This window comes from Salmo salar, chromosome 05 (assembly GCF_965601325.2).
Source record: "Salmo salar chromosome 05, fSalSal1, whole genome shotgun sequence".
Classification (NCBI taxonomy): Eukaryota; Metazoa; Chordata; class Actinopteri; order Salmoniformes; family Salmonidae; genus Salmo; species Salmo salar.
The window spans coordinates 15,690,222-15,714,000 of NC_138295.1; the positions used below are offsets into that span (position 1 = coordinate 15,690,222).

At 45.3% G+C, this 23,779-nt stretch overlaps 1 protein-coding gene across 1 annotated transcript in view; it reads right to left on the minus strand.

Annotated features, from left to right (window-relative positions):
• LOC106604330 (teneurin-2) overlaps nucleotides 1–23,779 on the minus strand; it is a 276,175-nt gene that overhangs the window by 24,580 nt on the left and 227,816 nt on the right. The window contains 15 exon segments of the mRNA XM_045717935.2: nucleotides 5,180–5,355; nucleotides 7,865–8,505; nucleotides 8,742–8,915; nucleotides 9,168–9,269; nucleotides 10,672–10,826; nucleotides 14,607–14,836; nucleotides 15,028–15,048; nucleotides 16,392–16,641; nucleotides 16,857–17,000; nucleotides 17,988–18,255; nucleotides 18,865–19,126; nucleotides 21,225–21,344; nucleotides 21,772–21,875; nucleotides 21,878–21,987; nucleotides 22,950–23,096. Coding sequence (XP_045573891.2) covers nucleotides 5,180–5,355; nucleotides 7,865–8,505; nucleotides 8,742–8,915; nucleotides 9,168–9,269; nucleotides 10,672–10,826; nucleotides 14,607–14,836; nucleotides 15,028–15,048; nucleotides 16,392–16,641; nucleotides 16,857–17,000; nucleotides 17,988–18,255; nucleotides 18,865–19,126; nucleotides 21,225–21,344; nucleotides 21,772–21,875; nucleotides 21,878–21,987; nucleotides 22,950–23,096 — 2,904 coding nt within the window.

Below are 23,779 nucleotides of genomic sequence, written 5' to 3' on the forward strand. Positions count from 1 at the left end.
TGCCACTGGCTGTCTGTAAATGATGTCTAAGTGTTGTAGTGTGCCACTGGCTGTCTGTAAATGATGTCTAAGTGTTGTAGTGTGCCACTGGCTGTCTGTAAATGATGTCTAAGTGTTGTAGTGTGCCACTGGCTGTCTGTAAATGATGTCTAAGTGTTGTAGTGTGCCACTGGCTGTCTGTAAATTATGGCTAAGTGTTGTAGTGTGCCACTGGCTGTCTGTAAATGATGTCTAAGTGTTGTAGTGTGCCACTGGCTGTCTGTAAATGATGTCTAAGTGTTGTAGTGTGCCACTGGCTGTCTGTAAATGATGTCTAAGTGTTCTAGTGTGCCACTGGCTGTCTGTAAATAATGTCTAAGTGTTGTAGTGTGCCACTGGCTGTCTGTAAATGATGTCTAAGTGTTGTAGTGTGCCACTGGCTGTCTGTAAATAATGTCTAAGTGTTGTAGTGTGCCACTGGCTGTCTGTAAATTATGTCTAAGTGTTGTAGTGTGCCACTGGCTGTCTGTAAATAATGTCTAAGTGTTGTAGTGTGCCACTGGCTGTCTGTAAATAATGTCTAAGTGTTGTAGTGTGCCACTGGCTGTCTGTAAATAATGTCTAAGTGTTGTAGTGTGCCACTGGCTGTCTGTAAATTATGTCTAAGTGTTGTAGTGTGCCACTGGCTGTCTGTAAATAATGTCTAAGTGTTGTAGTGTGCCACTGGCTGTCTGTAAATTATGTCTAAGTGTTGTAGTGTGCCACTGGCTGTCTGTAAATGATGTCTAAGTGTTCTAGTGTGCCACTGGCTGTCTGTAAATGAAAAAAAAACAAGAAAATGGTGCAGTCTGGTTTGCTTAATATAAGGAATTTTTTACTTTTGATACTTAAGTATATTTTAGCAATTACATTTACTTTTGATACTGACGTATATTTAAAACCAAATACATTTAGACTTTTACTAAAGTGTTTTACTGGGTGACTTTCACTTTTACTTGAGTCATTTTCTATTAAGGTATCTTTACTTTTACTCAAGTATGACAATTGGGTACTTTTTCCACCACTGACATAAATTATAACAGATATAGCATTATGGTACAAAAGAGAATGCAACCTTTTCTATAGCCTACAGACTGGAGATAAAATGTATGATCATGTAATGAGAGACACTTTTTGCACCATGCAGGTTTCTCTGATCAAATGGCCTAACCTAAATGGCACCCAAATAAAAAAAATGTGCTAACATGTTAAACAGCATATAATAAAAACAGGACAGTTCAAAGTAAAATTGACAATATGGATAATCAGGCTACTGTCCAGGAGTTTCATCCCGTGGTCTAAACGATCATGATCAGCGGTTTGAAGTTTGTATCTGTACATTTTTTAGGAGCTGATCATAGTGAAATAGAACATACTTCTGTATTTCCCACTGTGTAAACACATTGCAAATAGGCTCAGGAGCACTCCTCTGGATAAAGTTGGGTAGCTGATACTCACAGCTTAAATAGCCAAATTGATTAGTCACAGGAATCAGGACTAAAAAAGCCATTACAACAGCCTGTTTTACAAATGGTGGGCCTGACACCACTCTGGCCCCAGAGGACTGGAATTGCACATCCCTGCTGTTGGCTATACCTCAGTAAGCACGGACCGATGCTGACTCCTTTTGGACATTTTTGTTTTGGTCCTGTCTGGAAAGGAATCATTTTTTTGGTGCAATCTGGACCGGCCCTGATTTCCGTCTGTTTTTTGGTTCAGTCCGGATCAAATCTGAACCAATTGTCACGTCCTGACCAGTAAAAGGGGTTATTTGTCATTGCAGTTTGGTCAGGGCGTGGCAGGGGGTGTTTGTTTTGTGTGTTTCGGTGTTTTTGGTTTAGGTTCTATTTCTATGTTTAAATCTAGTTTTCTATTTCTATGTTGGGGTTTTGGTAGGACCTCCAATTAGAGGCAGCTGGTTGTCGTTCCCTCTAATTGGAGGCCAAATTTAGTTGGGGTTTGTTTCACTTGTGTTTTGTGGATGGTCATTTTCTGTATAGCCTGTGCACCTTATGGAACTGTTTTTCATCATTTGTTTATTTTGTTTAAGAGTTTTCATCAAATAAATTAAGTATTAGCACTTTACACGCTGCGCCTTGGTCCTATCCTTACGACGCCCATGACACCAATCATAGACGTCTATGTTTGGTTCAGACTTCGTCCAGTCAGGACCATCCTTGATTTGGCCCAAACATAGACATCTAAAAATGACATATTGTCAACTTTTATTCAGAACCAAAAATCAACCTGATTTCATTGTCTAGAAAATATATACAGTACTAGTCAAACGTACACCTACTCATTCCAGGGTTTTTCTTTATTTTTTACATTTTAGAATAATAGTGAAGACATTACAACTATGAAATAACAAATATGGAATAATGTAGTAACCAAAAAAGTGTTCATTAAACAAATCAAAATATATTTTATATTTCAGATTCTTCAAAGTAGCCACCCTTTGCCTTGATGACAGCTTTGCACAATCTTGGCATTCTCTCAACCAGCTTTATGAGGCAGTCACCTGGAATGCATTTCAATTAACAGGTGTACCTTGTTAAACGTTATTTCTGGAATTCCTTTACTTCTTAATGCATTTGAGCCAATCAGTTGTGTTGTGACAAGGTAGGGGTGGTATACAGAAGATAGCCCTATTTGGTAAAAGACCAAGTCCATATTATGGCAAGAACAGCTCAAATAAGCAAAGAGAAAGGACAGTCCATCATTACTTTAAGACATGAAGGTCAGTCAATCTGGAAAATGTCAAGAACTATGTCAAGATTATTCAAGTGCAGTCACAAAAACCATCAAGCGCTATGATGAAACTGGCTCTCATGAGGACCGCCACAGGAAAGGAAGACCCAGAGTTACCTCTGCTGCAGAGGATAAGTTCATTAGAGTTACCAGCCTCAGATTACAGCCCAAATAAATGCTTCACAGAGTTCAAGTAACAGACATCTCAACATCAACTGTTCAGAGGAGACTGTGTGAATCAGGCCTTCATGGTCAAATTGCTGCAAAGAAACCACCACTAAAGGACACCAATAAGAAGAGGAGACTGGCTTGGGCCAAGAAACACGAACAATGGATATTAGACCAGTGAAAATCTGTCCTTTGGTCTGATGAGTCCAAATTTGAGTTTTTTGGTTCAAACTAGGTGAACGGATGATCTCTGCATGTGTGGTTCCCACCGTGAAGTGGTGGAGGAGGAGGTGTGATGGTGCTTTGCTGGGGACACTGTCAGTAATTTATTTAGTATTCAAGGCACACTTAACCAGCATGGCTAGCACAGCATTCTGCAGCGATACTCCATCCCATCTGGTTTGCGCTTAGTGGCACTATCATTTGTTTTTCAACAGGACAATGACCCAAAACATACCTCCAGGCTGTGTAAGGGCTATTTGACCAAGGAGAGTGATGGAGTCCTGCATCAGATGACCTGGCCTCCACAATCACATGACCTCAACCCAATTGAGATGGTTTGGGATGAGTTGAACAGCAGGGTGAAGGAAAAGCAGCCAACAAGTGCTCAGCATATGTGGGAACTCCTACAAGACTGTTGAAAAGCATTCCTCATGAAGCTGTTTGAGAGAATGCCAAGAGTGTGCAAAGCTGTCATTAAGGCAAAGGGTGGCTCTTGGTTACTTCATTACATTTACATCATTTTAGCAGACGCTCTTATCCGGAGCGACTTACAGTAGTGAATGCATACATTTCAATTCATTTCATACATTTTTATTTTTTTTCCCCCCATGCTGCCCCCCCGTGGGAATCAAACCCACAACCCTGGTGTTGCAAACACCATACTCTACCAACTGAGCCACAGGGAGGCCACTTCATGACTCCATATGTGTTAATTCATAGTTTTGATGTCTTCACTACTATTCTACAATGTAGAAAATAGTAAAAATAAAGAAAAACCCTTGAATGAGTAGGTGTGTCCAAACTTTTGACTGGAACTGTATGTTCAACGCCTGAAAAATACGTATTTTCAACTTTCATTCAGAACCAAACATTTACCCACACACACACACACACACACACACACACACACACACACACACACACGCCTTAGATAACTCTTGTTGTTCCCACTAGATGAATAACTTCTCTCCAATTACTACCCTGGAGTGGAGCTCTGTATAGATAGACAACCATTAATACTCTGAGACATTGCTGACTTAACACAGCAGTCTGTAGTCTAATTGGAACGTTGTTACAGCTTGAAGTTACAGCTTGACCGTGGTTTTCACTATCATGGTCCAGACTTACCAAGACAGTCGTGAAGAGGACACAACACAACATTTTCCCCCTCAGGAGACTGAAAAGATTTGGCATGGGTCCCCAGATCCTCAAAAGGTTCTACAGCTGCACCATTGAGAGCATCCTGACTGGTTGCATCACCTGCTGGTATGGCAACTGCTCGGCATCTGACCGTAAGGCGCTACAGAGGGTAGTGCGTATGGCCCAGCACATCACTGGGGCCAAGCTTCCAGCCATCCAGGACCTATATTTTAGGCGGTGTCAGAGGAAAGCCCAGAAAATTGTCAGAGACTCCAGTCACCCAAGTCATAGACTGTTCTCTCTGCTACCGCACGGCAAGCGGTACCGGAGCGCCAAGTCTAGGACCAAAAGGCTCCTCAACAGCTTCAACCCCCAAGCCATTAGACTGCTGAACAATTCATACAAATCACCACCGGACAATTTACATTGACCCCCCCTCCCTTTTTTACACTGCTGCTACTCACTGTGTATTATCTATGCATAGTCACTTCACCCCCACCTACATGTACAAATTACCTCAACTAACCTGTACCTCCACACACTGACTCGGTACCGGTGCCCCCTGTATATAGCCTCGTTATTGTCATTCTTATTGTGTTACTTATTATTATTATTTTTTACTTTAGTCTATTTGGTAAATATTTTCTTAACTCTTCTTGAACTGCACTGTTGGTAAAGGGCTTGTAAGTAAGCATTTCACAGTAAGGTCTATACTTTTTGTATTCGGCACATGTGACAAACAAATAAATAAATACATTTGATTTGATACTAATATGATGTATCTCACTTTGAACCATGGTGTGTGTGTATGTGTGTGTGTCCCTTAAACTGTGGGGTGTGTGTATGCATGTGTGTGTATGCATGTGTGTGTATGTCCCACCTTGCACCACGGTGTATGAGGCCTCCACAGAGGACAGGTTGGTGATAACGGTGACGTCATCGTCTCTGCTGGAGCTCTCTATGTCAATGTTGATGGAACGTTCTATCTCCCGGTGCAGACTGGTCACCATGCCAGTAGGATAGGTTACATTGGTCAGACGACCCTCACTGTCATACCTGGAGGAGAGAGACATATAGAGGTTACATTGGCCAGACGACCCTCACTGTCATACCTGGAGGAGAGAGACATATAGAGGTTACTTCTCACTGTCATACCTGGAGGAGAGAGACATATAGAGGTTACTTCTCACTGTCATACCTGGAGGAGACATATAGAGATTACTTCTCACTGTCATACCTGGAGGAGAGAGACATATAGAGGTTACTTCTCACTGTCCCACCTGGAGGAGAGAGACATATAGAGGTTACTTCTCACTGTCATACCTGGAGGAGAGAGACATATAGAGGTTACTTCTCACTGTCATACCTGGAGGAGTGAGACATATAGAGGTTACTTCTCACTGTCATACCTGGAGGAGAGAGACATATAGAGGTTACTTCTCACTGTCCCACCTGGAGGAGAGAGACATATAGAGGTTACTTCTCACTGTCCCACCTGGAGGAGAGAGACATATAGAGGTTACTTCTCACTGTCATACCTGGAGGAGAGAGACATATAGAGGTTACTTCTCACTGTCATACCTGGAGGAGAGAGACATATAGAGGTTACTTCTCACTGTCATACCTGGAGGAGAGAGACATATAGAGGTTACTTCTCACTGTCCCACCTGGAGGAGAGAGACATATAGAGGTTACTTCTCACTGTCATACCTGGAGGAGAGAGACATATAGAGGTTACTTCTCACTGTCATACCTGGAGGAGTGAGACATATAGAGGTTACTTCTCACTGCCATACCTGGAGGAGTGAGACATATAGAGGTTACTTCTCACTGTCATACCTGGAGGAGAGAGACATATAGAGGTTACTTCTCACTGTCCCACCTGGAGGAGAGAGACATATAGAGGTTACTTCTCACTGTCATACCTGGAGGAGAGAGACATATAGAGGTTACTTCTCACTGTCATACCTGGAGGAGAGAGACATATAGAGGTTACTTCTCACTGTCCCACCTGGAGGAGTGAGACATATAGAGGTTACTTCTCACTGTCCCACCTGGAGGAGAGAGACATATAGAGGTTACTTCTCACTGTCATACCTGGAGGAGAGAGACATATAGAGGTTACTTCTCACTGCCATACCTGGAGGAGTGAGACATATAGAGGTTACTTCTCACTGTCCCACCTGGAGAAGAGAGACATATAGAGGTTACTTCTCACTGTCATACCTGGAGGAGAGAGACATATAGAGGTTACTTCTCACTGTCATACCTGGAGGAGAGAGACATATAGAGGTTACTTCTCACTGTCATACCTGGAGGAGAGAGACATATAGAGGTTACTTCTCACTGTCATACCTGGAGGAGAGAGACATATAGAGGTTACTTCTCACTGTCATACCTGGAGGAGAGAGACATATAGAGGTTACTTCTCACTGTCCCACCTGGAGGAGTGAGACATATAGAGGTTACTTCTCACTGTCCCACCTGGAGGAGAGAGACATATAGAGGTTACTTCTCACTGTCATACCTGGAGGAGAGAGACATATAGAGGTTACTTCTCACTGTCCCACCTGGAGGAGTGAGACATATAGAGGTTACTTCTCACTGTCATACCTGGAGGAGAGAGACATATAGAGGTTACTTCTCACTGTCCCACCTGGAGGAGAGAGACATATAGAGGTTACTTCTCACTGTCCCACCTGGAGGAGAGAGACATATAGAGGTTACTTCTCACTGTCCCACCTGGAGGAGAGAGACATATAGAGGTTACTTCTCACTGTCATACCTGGAGGAGAGAGACATATAGAGGTTACTTCTCACTGTCATACCTGGAGGAGTGAGACATATAGAGGTTACTTCTCACTGTCCCACCTGGAGGAGAGAGACATATAGAGGTTACTTCTCACTGTCATACCTGGAGGAGTGAGACATATAGAGGTTACTTCTCACTGTCCCACCTGGAGGAGAGAGACATATAGAGGTTACTTCTCACTGTCATACCTGGAGGAGAGAGACATATAGAGGTTACTTCTCACTGTCCCACCTGGAGGAGAGAGACATATAGAGGTTACTACTCACTGTCATACCTGGAGGAGAGAGACATATAGAGGTTACTTCTCACTGTCCCACCTGGGAAGATAGGGATAACTAGTGACAAAATAGTCCTTAATTAATGTGATTTCAGAGTTGTCATTTTCAGTCCTCTCCTCTCCTCTCCTCTCCTCTCCTCTCCTCTCACAGCTTACTTGTACAGAGGAGCTGGGAATAGCTGGTCTCCGTGGATTTCTCTTAACATGGCAGGTCTCAGCAGAAAGTGTGTGTATGGGTGTGTGTGCAGTGACAAAAGCAAACCTCTATGGACCTCTAACACCTGTCAGTTCTGTTAGCTCTGACTGAAGCAGACACTTGTGTGACAGAAGTTAACTCCAGGGGGCAGCAGTGGACTGTAAACAAATCCTAGCTCGATGTGTGCCAGGCAATGCAGCTAATATGTGACCCTGAGTGCTGCTGAAGTGTCCGCTTTTGACAGATGCATAAAAACACCCCACCCTCACATCCCACTCACTGGTAGAAGGTGGTCCATCCGGTCTCGTCGGCCTTGGTGGCCAGTAGTCCTGTACTCTCAGAGTACCCCAGTAGGGCCACCTCTTGTCCCTGGGTTGAGACACTCCTCAACCCCCCAGCAGGGTCCAGACCCAGGGTCACCACCTGGTTCTCTGGCAGTAACACCAGTCTGAGGAGGCCAGAACTCCCCCCCTGGCCCAGACCCTCCCTTCTCACCCTGACAGTGTTGTTGCAGTTGTCCACCACCATGGCTAGCTCTCTGTCTGGCCCGTAGGTGAAGTTATATAACGGTTCTCCTGTGACCAGACTCACGGTCTGTAGATGTTGACCATCACCGTTGAACACGTAGAGCTCCTGTTCCCGTGGCGACGCAACTTCGTATTGTCCCATCATCGATCCTGATCCCGCCCCCGAGGCTGACGGGCCGGGTCGATTGGCTCGTACGGCTCTGATGCGTATGTTGTTAAGATCGGCAATGAAAAGCGTTCCGTCGGGTGAGACGGCGAGCGAGGCGGGGGAGTTGAGGCCGGAGTCGGGCGCGTAGCCGTCGTCGCCGTAGAAACAGTTGCAGTTGACATCATTCTTGCAGTCGCAGTCTGACGTGGCGCCGGCCAGCAGAGACATCTCGCCATTAGTGGATACCTGAGAGAGAGGGAAGGGGGGAAAGACAACAAACGAGAGAGAGAGAATGACAGAGATGAGACAAGGAAGAGGAAAGACAGAATGTTTTAGAAAAGAGATGGAGGACAGAAAAGTGAAGTTTCAAGTTTTAATGTCACGTGCACAAGTACAATTAAATGTCTTTCTTGCAAACTCCAAACCCAACAATGCAGTAAGGTAAAGCTACTTTTTAATGTTTAACAACAAAGGTGTTGTACCTGTCTGACGCGGTTGATTTTCTTCTCGTCCGTCTCAGCGATGTAGAGAACTCCGGTGTAAGACAGGGCGATGGCTGTAGCGCTCTCCAACGCAGCGTGGATGGCAAGCTTACTCAGGCTGTAGTCTATACCTGGAACCTGACAATGCATGGGCCGTCCTGCTATGATGCTCACCTGGGGGAAATAATGTTATTTAAGATACAGATATTAAAATAATACATATATGATAATAGCATCATGATTTTGTTTAAGTCACGATAACCTCTTGTATTGCAATAACTGATTATATCGTGATAATTGCTTATATCGTGATAACTGCTTGTATTGTGATAATTGATTATATCGTGATAACTGATTATATTACGACAGTTGTTTAATCGTAATAACTGCTTATATGGCAATAATTGATATGGAAGCAAAGCTCACTTGGTGGTTCTCAGTGATGCGCAGTACAACGTTGTTCTCCAGTACATACAGAGAGTTATCCATGGGGTTTACTGCCAGATCTGTAGGCCACTCCAGACGCACCTGATAAGCAAAATAACAAACAAATCCAGGGTTGATCACAAAAGCGACATAACAAAAAGTATGTGGACACCACTGCAAATTAGTGGATTCGGCTATTTCACTCACACTCATTGCCGACAGGTGTATAAAATCAATCGCACAGCCATGCAATCTCCATAGACAAACATTTGCAGTAGAAGGGCCTTACTGAAGAGCTCAGTGACTTTCAACGTGGCAATGTCATAGGATGCCACCTTTCTAACAAGTCAGTTTGTCAAATTTCTGTCCTGCTAGAGCTGCCCCGGTCAACTGTAAGTGCAGTTATTGTGAAATGGAAACGTCTAGGAGCAACAACGGCTCAGCTGTGAAGTGGTAGGCCACACAAGCTTACAGAACGGGACCGCCAAGTACTGAAGCGCGTAGAGCTTTCCTCGGTTGCAACATCACTACTGAGTTTCAAACTGCCTCTGGAAGCAACTTCAGCACAATAACTATTAATCTGGAGCTTCATGAAATGGGTTTATATGGCCGACCAGCTGCACACAAGCCTAAAATCACCATGCACAATGCCAAGCGTTGGCTGGAGTGGTGTAAAGCTTGCCACCATTGAACTCTGGAACAGTGGAAACACGTACTCTGGAGTGATGAATCATGCTTCACCATCTGGCAGTCTAGATGGACAAATCTGGGTTTGGCGGATGCCAGGAGAAGGCTACCTGCCCGAATGCATAGCACCAACTGTAAAGTTTGGTGGAGGAGGAATAATGGTCTGGGGCTGTTTCATGGTTTGGGCTAGGCCCCTTAGTTCCAGTGAAGGAAAATTTTAACGCTACACCATACAATTACATTTTAGATGACTCTGTGCTTCCAACTTTGTGGCAACAGTTTGTTTCAGTATGACAATTCCCCTGGACACAAAGTGAGGTCGATACAGAAACGGTTTGTCGAGATCAGTGTGGAAGAACTTGACTGGCCTGCTCAGAGCCCTGACCTCAACCCCATCGAACACCTTTGGGATGAATTGGAACGTCGACTGCGAGCCAGGTCTAATCGCCCAACATCAGTGCCCGACCTCACTAATGCTCTTGTGGCTGAATGGAAGCAAGTCCCCACAGCAATGTTCCAACATCTAGTGGAAAGCCTTCCCAGAAGAGTGGAGGCTGTTATAGCAGCAAAGGGGGGACCAACTCATATTAATGCCTATGATTTTGTTAGGAGATGTTCGACGAGCAGGTGTCCACATACCTTTGGTAATGTAGTGTATTTTCAGAATTTTACAGGAGACCGAAAACAAAGCGTTCATTGCATGTAAACCAGATCAGGTTGTTTTCAACCTGTTTTCAACGTTCCAAACTGATTTAAATGGACACTTACATATTTTTGGCTCCAACCAAATAAAGTTCCTCCCTCCCTCTCTCCCTACCTGGCTGACGTCCATGCTAGTGTCACAGCTGAGTGGTCGTACTGCGGTCAGGTCGTTGGAGCCCAGTAGAGTGGAGATGATCCCGTTTTGGTCAACCTTACGGATCATAGTGGCATCCACAAAATACATCAGACCATTCTTATCCACAGCAATACCTGGAGAGAGACACACACACACACACACACACACACACACACACACACACACACACACACACACACACACACACACACACAACACACACACACACACACACACACACACACACACACACACACACACACACACACACACTGCATCAGACCAATCTTATCCACAGCAATACCTGGGAGGGGGAAGGAGGACGTTTTAATTCACCTTAATACATAAGTGGGTACAAAATAAATACATTAGGCCAATAAATGTTATTTTATAAGATGGAACAACTTGGTAATTAGTAAGTTATGTGATGATGAGTATTGACCTTGTAACATTACTTTCCAAAGTCCCTCAGGGTAACCCTGTGTCCTTGCATTTTCTACTTTCTGTTTGCCATTACTTTCCAAAGTCCCTCAGGGTAACCCTGTGTCCTTGTATTTTCTACTTTCTGTTTGCCATTACTTTCCAAAGTCCCTCAGGGTAACCCTGTGTCCTTGCATTTTCTACTTTCTGTTTGCCATTACTTTCCAAAGTCCCTCAGGGTAACCCTGTGTCCTTGCATTTTCTACTTTCTGTTTGCCATTACTTTCCAAAGTCCCTCAGGGTAACCCTGTGTCCTTGCATTTTCTACTTTCTGTTCACCAGCAAGTTGATCAAATGTCTTTGGAAAGTAAAGACTGATATGATGCATTTATCTCCTGCTCCCATTTCACCCGTCAGTGGTGTCACTCTGTCCATAGCTGATAGACAGACAGACAGACAGACAGACAGACAGACAGACAGACAGACAGACAGACAGACAGACAGACAGACAGACAGACAGACAGACAGACAGACAGACAGACAGACAGACAGACAGTTGTGTTGTGTGTCAGTGGTGTCAATCTGTCCATAGCAGGCAGACAGACAGATAAGTAGACAGACAGTTGTGTATTGTCTTGAAAACACACCACCCTAAATATAACTATGATGTACACACACACAGACAGACAGGCAGACAGACAGGCAGACAGACCGATATACAGACCGATATACAGACCGATATACAGACCGATATACAGACTGATATACAGACCGATATACAGACCGATGTACAGATTGGATTGAGGTCTGGGCTTTGACTCTGCCATTCCAAGACATCTAAATATTTCCCCTTAAACCACTCGACTATTGCTTTAGCAGTATGCTTAGGGTCATTGTCCTGCTGGAAGGTGAACCTCCGTCCCAGTCTCAAATCTCTGGAAGACTGTAACAGGTTTCCCTCAAGAATTTCCCTGTATTTAGCACCATCCATCATTCCTTCAATCTGACCAGTTTTCCAGTCCCTGCTGATGAAAAACATCCCCACAGAATGATGCTGCCACCACCATGCTTCACTGTGGGGATGGTGTTCTCTGGGTGATGAGAGGTGTTGGGTTTGCGCCAGATGGCCAAAAAGCTCCATTTTAGTCTCATCTGATGAGAGTACCTTCTTCCATATTTTTTTCTTTAAGAAATTGCTTTTTTCTGGCCACTCTTCCATAAAGCCCAGCTCTGTGGAGTGTATGGCTTAAAGTGGTCCTATGGACAGATACTCTAATCTCTGCTGTGGAGCTTTGCAGCTCCTTCAGGGTTATCTTTGGTATATTTGTTGACTCTCTGATTAATATCCTCCTTGCCTAGTCCGTGAGTTTTGGTGGGCAGCCCTCTTTTGGCAGGTTTGTTGTGGTGCCATATTCTTTCCATTCTTTTAATAATGGACTTAATAGTGCTCAGTGGGATGTTCAAAGTTTCTGATATTTTTTTTTATAACCCAACCCTGATCTGTACTTCTCCACAACTTTGTCCCTGACCTGTTTGGAGAGCTCCTTGGTCTTCATGGTGCCACTTGCTTGGTGGTGCCCCTTGCTTAGTGGTGTTGCAGACTCTGGGGTCTTTCAGAACAGGTGTATATATACTGAGATCATGTGACAGATCATGTGACACTTAGATTGCACACAAGTGGACTTTATTTAACTAATTATGTGACTTCTGAAGGTAATTGGTTGCACCAGATCTTATTTAGGGGCTTCATAGCAAAAGGGGTGAATACATATGAATACATATGCAAGCACCACTTTTCCATTTGACATTTTTTAGATTTTTTTTAATTTCACTTCACCAATTTGGACTATTGTGTGTATGTCCATTACATGAAATACAAATAAAAATCCATTTAAATTACAGGTTGTAATCCAACAAAATAGTAAAAACGCCAAGGGGGATGAATACTTTTGCAGGGCACTGTACAGACAGACAGACAGACAGGCAGGCAGGCAGACAGACAGACAGACAGACAGACAGACAGACAGACAGACAGACAGACAGACAGACAGACAGACAGACAGACAGACAGACAGACAGACAGACAGATAGACAGATTGATGTACAGACAGACAGACAGACAGACAGACAGACAGACAGACAGACAGACAGACAGACAGACAGACAGACAGACAGACAGACAGACAGACAGACATACAGACAGACAGATTGATGTACAGACAGACAGACAGACAGACAGACAGACAGACAGACAGACAGACAGACAGACAGACAGACAGACAGACAGACATATATACACACAGACAGACATACAGACTGATGTACAGACAGACAGACGTACACACAGACAGGCAGACAGACATACACAGATAGACAGGCAGACAGACAGGCAGGCAGACAGACTGATGTACACACAGACAGACAGGCATACAGACAGACAGACAGACAGACAGACAGGCAGGCACACAGACAGACAGACAGACAGACAGACAGACAGACAGACAGACAGACAGACAGACAGACAGACAGACAGACAGACAGACAGGCAGGCAGGCAGACAGGCAGGCAGGCAGGCAGGCAGGCAGGCAGGCAGGCAGGCAGACAGACAGACAGACAGACAGACAGACAGACAGACAGACAGACAGATTGATGTACAGACATACAGACAGACATATATAAACACAGACAGACATACAGACTGATGTACAGACAGACAGACAGACAGACAGACAGACAGACAGACAGACAGACAGACAGACAGACAGACAGACAGACAGACAGACAGACAGACAGACAGACAGACAGACTGCTGTGGGAAAGAGAGAAAGGAATAGCAGTGATGGATCGAAGCAATGCCATGGAACGGCTGGAGAAGAGAGGGAGAGGGGGAACAGGGTGCCTTTGAACAGAGAAGTACTAGCACATGGGGAGGAGAGGAGGGAAAGAGAAAGAGAGAGGCCAGAGACAGAAGAGCTGGAGGGCTGAGAGAGATAGAAATAGACAGACAGAGAGAGGGAGAGAGAAAGAGGACTGACAGGGCATGCTGATAAGTGCTGGCTGGCTTTGTATCCTTCTGACAGGAAGGATACACACACACAGACAACACACACACACACGCACACTGAGGAAATGTGACAGGGTGACATCTTTGACAGTTTGGTGTCAAAGCATTCTTCTTTTTTATCCATGCTTCATCACGTGTCATCATCCTAACTTCAGCTGTAATCTGGTTTATAACCTCCTTCTGCTTCTGCCCTGCTTTACTTTCACTACTAGACGGACAATTAGTTTCATCATCACTGTTCTGATATAAAAAAGGAAAGATATCACTACTACTTTCACTACTAGATCATGAATACCAGCACCTCAGTAGCACGGACATCTCTTCCTTCTCTATCCTAGTTACACTTCGGAACTTATGAGGGTACTGTCCGTGGCTTAGCCCTCAAGGTTTGGAAGATCTCTTTGTGTGTGTATGTTCCTCTGCTCCTCACCTTTGGGGCTCATCAGTGTCGCCTCAGTAGCTTTGCCTCCATCCCCACAGCGCTCGTCGAAGGGCAGACACAGCTCTCCTGTCCCAGCCACCACCTCTGCGTTGTCCGACAGAAGCCGGCCTCCCGTCAGCGAGCGCACACGGTAGATACGCCGCGAATTGGTATCCGAGATAAACAACGCTCCTGTTACCGGGTTAATGGCCAGGAAGTACTTATGAGTGGGGTTGTTACTGTGGGACAGAGAGAGAACAATAAAGTTATTGGAATTTGAATTGAATTGGAGAAAAATAACTTAGATTAAAACAATATTTCCCAGGGGGCAATTTAACAATCTTTGTGATTAAAGTAACTCTAAATTACTGCTTCTATTTCACTTTTAAGCTTGGAATTTCGGATTTAAGCGAGGAGCGAAGCATCTTACCTGTGTCTGAAATCTTTGTTCCTTCAAAGGATAAGACAGAAAAAACAACCCAGAACAAATGTTAATATAGTATCATAGAGAGATAGCTGTAGTGTTTCTGATGGGACAACAGAACAACAGAGAGAGAGAGAGAGATAGCTGTAGTGTTTCTGAGGGAACAAGAGAACGACAGAGAGAGAGACATAGCTGTAGTGTTTCTGAGAGGACAACAGAACGAGAAATCGAGAGAGATAGCTGTAGTGTTTCTGAGGGGACAAGAGAATGAGAAAGAGAGAGATAGCTGTAGTGTTTCTGAGGGAACAAGAGAACGACAGAGAGAGAGATAGCTGTAGTGTTTCTGAGGAGACAACAGAATGACAGAGAGAGAGAGATAGCTGTAGTGTTTCTGAGGGGACAAGAGAATGAGAAAGAGAGAGATAGCTGTAGTGTTTCTGAGGGAACAAGAGAACGACAGAGAGAGAGATAGCTGTAGTGTTTCTGAGGAGACAACAGAACGACAGAGAGAGAGAGAGAGATAGCTGTAGTGTTTCTGAGGGAACAACAGAACGACAGAGAAAGAGAGAGATAGCTGTAGTGTTTCTGAGGGAACAAGAGAACGACAGAAGAGAGAGATAGCTGTAGTGTTTCTGTGGAGACAACAGAATAACAGAGAAAGAGAGAGATAGCTGTAGTGTTTCTGAGGAGACAACAGAACGACAGAGAGAGAGAGAGATAGCTGTGGAACGGTGGAGGGAAGAGCATAGTTAAATATGGATAAAAACACCCAGGAGATATACGATCTAGTGCAGTGTATAATTCTACTTCAATCACTCTGTCCCCCGAGCCCTCCCTGCTTTCATTACAACCTCACTGATCTCATCCAACATGTTCTATATCCTACACACTACTCCTCTCCTCTGTCCTCTCCCCCTCCTCTCATTTTCTCCTCCTCTCCTCTCCTCTCCTCTCCTCTCCTCTCCTCTCCTCTCCTCTCCTCTCCTCTCCTCTCCTCTCCTCTCCTCTCCTCTCCTCTCCTCTCCTCTTCTCTTCTCTTCTCTTCTCTTCTCTTCTCTTCTCTTCTCTTCTCTTCTCTTCTTCTCTCTTCTCTTCTCTTCTCTTCTCTTCTCTTCTCTTCCCCTCCTCTCCTCTGTCCTCTCCCCTCCTCCCCTTTTCTCCTTCACTCCTCTTCTCCCCCTCTCCTCATCCCCTTCCCTCCATCACTCCTGCTCTCCTCTCCTCCTTCACCCTTCCTCCCACCAGTCCCTCTCTCTTCTACCCATCTCCTCTCCCACCCCACCCCAGCCCATCCCCCTCCCCCTGCTCCCCTCTCCTCTCCTCTCCCAACCCTCCCCCATCTTCTCCTCTCCTCATCCCTCCATCCGTACCTCAGTTCCAGTATGCTCGTGGTATTGAGCGAGGGGTAGACCCTACGTATGAAGTTCAGGTCTCCCACGTAGAGGCTCCCGTCGATGCCTGTTGCCAGGGCTACGGGCGCCAGTAGCTTGTTGCTGTCGGCGAGGCCGTTACAGCTGGGGCAGGAGATAGAGCGTCGACGGCCGTTCCCCATTACACTGCTGATCACAGGGGGCTGCTCTGACACAAACACGTTCTCACCACTACCCTTATGGAGGATACCTAGACAGGATGGAGGGAGGGAGGGGTCAATCAATTCCTTCATTTTATTTAAGAAATAAAAACACATACTATTGATTCAGCCAAATGAAACGTGTGTCTGTGTGTGTTGTTGAGAAGATGGTGTGTGTTTGTGTGTATTGAGATGACAGTGTGTGTGTGTGTTCAGATGACGGTGTGTGTGTATGTACATATATATACAGTATATTTAAACATACTGCTGCGTGTGTTGAGTATATGGTGTTTATCCAGAGACCAGCCTCCCAGATTAGAAGGGTCCAGTTCAAAGCCCTGTAGTACTGCTGTTCTCTTCTCCCATAGGATCAGACTGGTACACGACTCATATTCATACCCCACTGACACTAGAGAGAGAGAGAGAGAGAGAGAGAGAGAGAGAGAGAGAGAGAGAGAGAGAGAGAGAGAGAGAGAGAGAGAGAGAGAGAGAGAGAGAGAGAGAGAGAGAGAGAGAGAGAGAGAGAGAGAGAAGTGGGAGTGAGAGAAAATATACTTCATAAACAAAGCAGTATGGAGACAAGCAACTTTTCAAAGCTCAGGACAGACAGACAGACAGACAGACAGACAGACAGACAGACAGACAGACAGACAGACAGACAGACAGACAGACAGACAGACAGACAGACAGACAAGCCCCACCACTAATAAAGTAAAGTGAGCTGCAGTTAGCACCCCTGTCCGGACCCTTCCTCCTCTCACACCACTAACACCTCGTTAAGCCCATAACCCAACTAACATCCTTGTTATGGCGTCAAATCAATTAAAAACATGTTCATTAGAAAGAGAGAGAGAGAGGGTGTGGGGTTCACTGTCCCTGCAGGCAGTTCTGTGACAACTAGGAAGTGTTGTCATGGTGACAGATCCATTTCTCTCCCATCATTCAACAGTGTTGACATGTTGTCATATCGACCATCGCTTGATTGACATAAACACACATTTACAGAAATATTAATGTATGTGCATTGTCCCCTTCAGAATAAACCTATTGAAAGTAAAATAACGTTGGTTATCTAATCAATCAGCTACATTGGAGCAATAGAGAGTGTGTGGACGTTACTCTTCTCTGCTCTAAGAGTTGACAGACATGACGCTCTAAGCCCTGGGTGGCAGTTAAACTCTCCTCTCCTCCTGTCACTCAGACGTAACCGCGGCAGCTGTAACCGTGGTGAAGGGTTATTAGCTGTCAAGCAGAGTTAGCGGTTAGTGAAGCGAGCTGGGGGCCTTGGCACCCTCAGTGCTATTACTTCTCACAGACAGACAGACACACACACGCTCATAAACACACACACAAACCCTACCCACCGCACTCACACACTCTATCTACACACACTCACCGACAGCTTCCGACAGCCCGTAGACTCTCTGTCCATAGGCATCTGTTTTATCCCAAATGTAGGTGTAGGCCAGGTTGGGCGAGGCGTGGAACCACTTCTGGAAGAGATGTCCCTCCACAGCCACCATTAGATGGACTTTGAGCAGGCCCAGAGACACCACGGCTGGGGTCATGGTCACCTTCAGCAGGCTGCGGTAGCCTGACGTCCTGGAGCTCAGGTAGCACAGCTTCAGACTGGTCCCTGGAACATCTATCATCTCGTGGAGCACCTGGAGATAAGGAGAGAGAGAGAGAGAAAGCTTTGACTATGTACAGACTCAGTGAGCATAGCCTTGCTATTGAGAAAGAATAATGAAGGAGGAAAGATAGAGAAGAGAGATGAAAGAGAGAGATGGAGGAGAGAGATGGAGGAGAGAGATGGAGGGGAGAGATGGAGGAGAGAGATGGAAGAGAGAGATGGAGGAGAGAGATGGAAGAGAGATGGAGAAAAGAGATGGAGGAGGAAAGATAGAGAAGGAGGAGAGAGATGAAGGAGAGAGATGGAAAAGAGATGGAAGAGAGACGGAAAAGAGATGGAGGAGGAACTATAGAGAAGGAGGAGAGATGGAGGAGAGATATGGAGGAGGAAAGATGGGGGAGAGAGATGTAGGAGAGAGATGTAGGAGAGATGGAGGAGAAAGATGGAGGAGGAGAGAGAGGAGAAAGATTAAGGAGGAGAGAGATGGAGGAGAGATAGAGGAAAGAGGGAGAGATGGGGACAGATAATATGGGAAAGATGAGTGTGAGAGGCTAGATACCTGACAGCACCTGGAAAGAGAGAGTAGAGACAGAGGGATGAGAGGACAGAGGGGAAGGAGATGAAAAGAGAGGCTGGTTACCTGTGTCTCAGGTATGATGGGCTTGTCCCTGGGTCTAGAGGAGAAGAGTGATGACAGAGGTGAGGTGATGACCACAGGGTCAGGTCGGAGGAAGCCGCTGAGGTCACATCCTGGGATGGTGTTCTCCTCAGTCTTCATCACCAGCGTATCCATGACGTAGAAACGACCCCATGGTAACCACACCGTGCGGTCCTGCGTGATGAACGGAGCGCGCTCAAACCTCAGGGTCAACGAGGCGCCGCCGTTCGCTAGAAGGTCAAACCTGGAGACAGAATCAGATTAGTTACTATGTACAGTACCGTTCAACCGTTTGGGGTCACTTAGAAATGTCTTTGTTTTTGAAAGAAAAGTTCTGTGAAGGGAGTAGTACACAGCATTGTACAAAATCTTACATTTCTTGGCAATTTCTCACACGGAATAACCTTCATTTCTCAGAACAAGTATAGACTGACGAGTTTCAGAAGAAAGATCTTTGTTTCTAGATATTTTGAGCCTGTAATCGAATCTACAAATGCTGTTGCTCCAGATACTCAACTAGTCTAATGAAGGCCAGTTTTATTGCTTGTTTAACTTCTTATGGATGGTGGCAGTATTGAGTAGCTTGGATGACTGATGTGCCCAGAGTAAACTGCCTGCTACTCACGCCCAGAAACTAAGATATGCATATTATTAGTATATTTGGATAGAAAACACTCTGAAGTTTCTAAAACTGTTTGAATGATGTCTGTGAGTATAACAGAACTCATATGGCAGGCAAAAACCTGAGAAATAATCCAAACAGGAAGTGGTTTGTAGTTTTTCAAGTGATTGCCTATCCAAACTACAGTGTCTGTGGGGTCATTTTGCACTTCCTAAGGCTTCCACTAGATGTCAACAGTCTTTAGAACCTTGTTTGAGGCTTCTACTGTGAAGTGGGGATGAATAAGAGCACATTGAGTGAGAGGACTGCCAGCAGGGCATGAGCCTCAGCCATGTGCGCTCACGTGAGAGGTAGCTCAGTTCCATTGCATTTCTGAAGACAAAGGATTTCTCCGGTTGAAACTTTATTGCAGATTTATGATAAAAACATCCTAAAGATTGATTCTATACATCGTTTGACATGTTTCTACGAACTGTAATGGGATTTTTTGAGTTTTCGTCTGACCTGCGCGTCGTGAATTTGGATTTGTGAACTGAAGGCGCGAACAAAAAGGAGGTATTTGGACATAAAGATGGACTTTATCGAACAAAACAAACATTTATTGTTGAACTGGGATTCCTGGGAGTGCATTCTGATGATGATCATCAAAGGTAAGTGAATATTTATAATGCTATTTCTGACTATTGTTGACTCCAACATGGCGGATATATTGTATGGCTTGTTTTTGTGTCTGAGCGCCGTACTCAGATTATTGCATGGTGTGCTTTTTCGGTAAAGCTTTTTTGAAATCTGACACAGCGGTTGTATTAAGGAGAAGTGTATCTATAATCCTATGCATAACACTTGTATTTTCATCAACATTTATGATGAGTATTTCTGTAAATTGATGTGGCTCTGTGCAAAATCACCCAATGTTTTGGAAGCAAAACATTACTGAACGTAACCCGCCAATGTAAACTGAGATTTTTTGATATAAATATGAACTTTATCGAACAAAACATAAATGTATTGTGTAACATGAAGTCCTATGAGTGTCATTTGATGAAGATCATCAAAGGTTAGTGATTCTTTTTATCTCTATTTCTGCTTTTTGTGACTCCTCTCTTTGGCTGGAAAATGGCTGTGTTTTTTTGTGTATAGGCGCTGACCTAACATAATCATATGGTTTGCTTTCACCATAAAGCCTTTTTGAAATCAGACACTGTGGCTGGATTAACAAGAAGTAAAGCTTTAAAATGGTGTATAATACTTGTATGTTTGAGGAATTTTAATTATGAGATTTTTGTTGTTTTGAATTTGGCGCCCTGCACTTTCACTGGCTGTTGTCATATCGATCCCGCTAACGGGATTCAAGCCATAAGAAGTTTTAATCAGAACAACAGTTTTCAGCTGTGCTAACATAATTGCAAAAGGGTTTTCTAATGATCAATTAGCCTTTTAAAATGATAAACTTGGTTTAGCTAACACAACGTGCCATTGGAACACAGGAGTGATGGTTGCTGATAATGGGCCTCTGTACGCCTATGTAGATATTCCATAAAAAAAATCTGCTGTTTCCAGCTACAATAATTCTTTACAACATTAACAAGGTCTACACTGTATTTTCTGATCAATTTGATGTTATTTTAATGGACAGAAAATGTGCTTTTCTTTCAAAAAACAAGGACATTTCTAAGTGACACCAAACTTTTGAACGGTAGTGTGTGTGTGTGGTACTTACGTTCCATCCTGGCGTGTGAGAGTATATCCATAGTGTGGGTATCTGACGAAGGAAACATTGACTCCCACCAGGGGAGTACCATCTGTAGTTAACACCTGACCTCGGATCAGAGACGCCAGGCTGGGAGACAGAGAGAGAGAGAGAGAGACAGAGAGAGAGAGAGAGAGAGAGAGAGAGAGAGAGAGAGAGAGGAGAGAGAGAGAGAGAGAGAGAGAGAGAGAGAGAGACAGAGAGAGAGAGAGAGAGAGAGAGAGAGAGACAGAGAGAGAGAGAGACAGAGAGACAGTGAGAGAGTAATGTTTACTGTTAATTTTTATTGTTTATTTCACTTTTGTATATTATCTACTTCACTTGCTTTGGCAATGTTAACATATGTTTCCCATGCCAATAAAGCCCATTGAATTGAATTGAGAGAGAGAGAGAGATATATACTGAATATAATACATCAACAAGAAGGAATAGATTGTGTGTTAGTATTTGCATGTGTGTGTGTTGTGTGTTGCAGTATGCGTCATGTGTATGTAATCTAATGTATGTATTCTCTCACCTGGCGTTGAATGGGTTTTCCCCAGGTATGATGTGTGTGCTGTCCCGTCCCACCAGCATCATGACCCTGTCATAGAAGGATCCTACCCGGGGTTGGGACAGGGACAGGGGCTCTGCTGGATCACCTGGAGGGGGTCTCTGGAGCCCCGACACAGAGGGCTGTTCTGACACGGACTCTGGATACAGCAGTCTGGATCCATACAGTCAGTCAGACCATCTAGAGAGAGGAGGGAGAAAGAGAGGAGGGAGAGAGAGAGGAGGGAGAGAGAGAGGAGAGAGAAAGAGAGGAGGGAGAAAGAGAGAAGGGAGAAAGAGAGGAGGGAGAAAGAGAGGAGGGAGAAAGAGAGGAGTGGAGAGAGAGAGGAGGGAGAAAGAGAGGAGGGAGAGAGAGGAGGGAGAAAGAGAGGAGGGAGAAAGAGATGAGGGAGAGAGAGAGGAGGGAGAAAGAGAGGAGTAGAGAGAGAGAGGAGGGAGAAAGAGAGGAGGGAGAAAGAGAGGAGGGAGAAAGAGAGGAGGGAGAAAGAGAGGAGGGAGAAAGAGAGGAGTGGAGAGAGAGAGGAGGGAGAAAGAGAGGAGGGAGAGAGAGGAGGGAGAAAGAGAGGAGGGAGAAAGAGATGAGGGAGAGAGAGAGGAGGGAGAAAGAGAGGAGTAGAGAGAGAGAGGAGGGAGAAAGAGAGGAGGGAGAAAAAGAGGAGGGAGAAAGAGAGGAGGGAGAGAGAGATGAGGGAGAGAGAGAGGAGGGAGAGAGAGAGGAGGGAGAAAGAGAGGAGGGAGAAAGAGAGGAGGGAGAAAGAGAGGAGTGGAGAGAGAGCGGAGGGAGAAAGAGAGGAGGGAGAAAGAGAGGAGGGAGAGAGAGGAGGGAGAAAGAGAGGAGGGAGAGAGAGAGGAGGGAGAAAGAGAGGAGTAGAGAGAGAGAGGAGGGAGAAAGAGAGGAGGGAGAAAGAGAGGAGGGAGAGAGAGATGAGGGAGAGAGAGAGGAGGGAGAGAGAGATGAGGGAGAAAGAGAGGAGAGAGAAAGAGAGGAGTGGAGAGGAGAGGTGAGAGAGTTTCAGTGTCTCAAACACACAGATATTACTATGAAAGGTTACTTAATTCTCCTTACAATTTACTTCAATTTAAGATGAAAAGTTTGCACTGCTGGATTACCAGAGGTCTAATCCCTTAATTTCACACACATACCCCCTTCATTGTCCGTGTTGTCGGCACAGGAGGTCTCCATGGCAACGCTGCATCCGGCACCCCTCCAACCTGTCTGGCATTCACAGTGCCAGCTCTGCTCCCCTATGGTACACTGGCCATTACCATTACACAGGTTAGGACAGCCATCTGAGGAGAGGGAGAGAGGGGTGGAGGAAGGGGGAGGTAGAGAGAGACAAAGATATAGGGGGGAAGGAGAGAGAGCGAGAGAGAGAGAGAGTAGGGGAGGGAGCAATAGAGAGAGGGGGGAGAAAAAGCGAGAGAGTGGGGGAGAGAGAAATGGGGGAGGGAGAGAGAGCGGGCGGAGGGAGAGAGAGTGGGGAGGGAGAGAGAGAGGGAGGGAGAGAGGGGGAGGGAGAGAGAGAGGGGGGAGGGAGAGAGAGAGAGAGGGAGGGAGAGAGGGAGGGAGATAGGGGAGGGAGAGAGAGAGATAGGGAGAGAGGGGAGAGAGCAAGAGAGAGAGAGGGGGAGATAGGGAGAGAGGGAGAGAAAGGGGTAAGAGAGAGTGAGGGGGAGGGAGAGAGAGAGAGGGGGAGAGAGGGAGAGAGAGGGGGAGGGACAGAGAGAGAGTGAGAGAGGGGGGAGGGAGAGAGAGAGGGGGAGAGAGAGTGAGAGGTGGGAGGTAGAGAGGGGAAAGAGAGAGAGAGAGAGAGAGCGGGGTAAAGAGTGAGGGGGAGGCAGATAGAGCGAGGGGGAGAGAGAGAAAGAATGGGAGGAAGAGAGAAATAGAAGGGAGAGAGAGAGAGAGAGAGAGAGAGAGAGAGAGATGGGGGAGAGAGTGAGGGGGGAGGCAGAAAGAGAGAGGTGGGAGG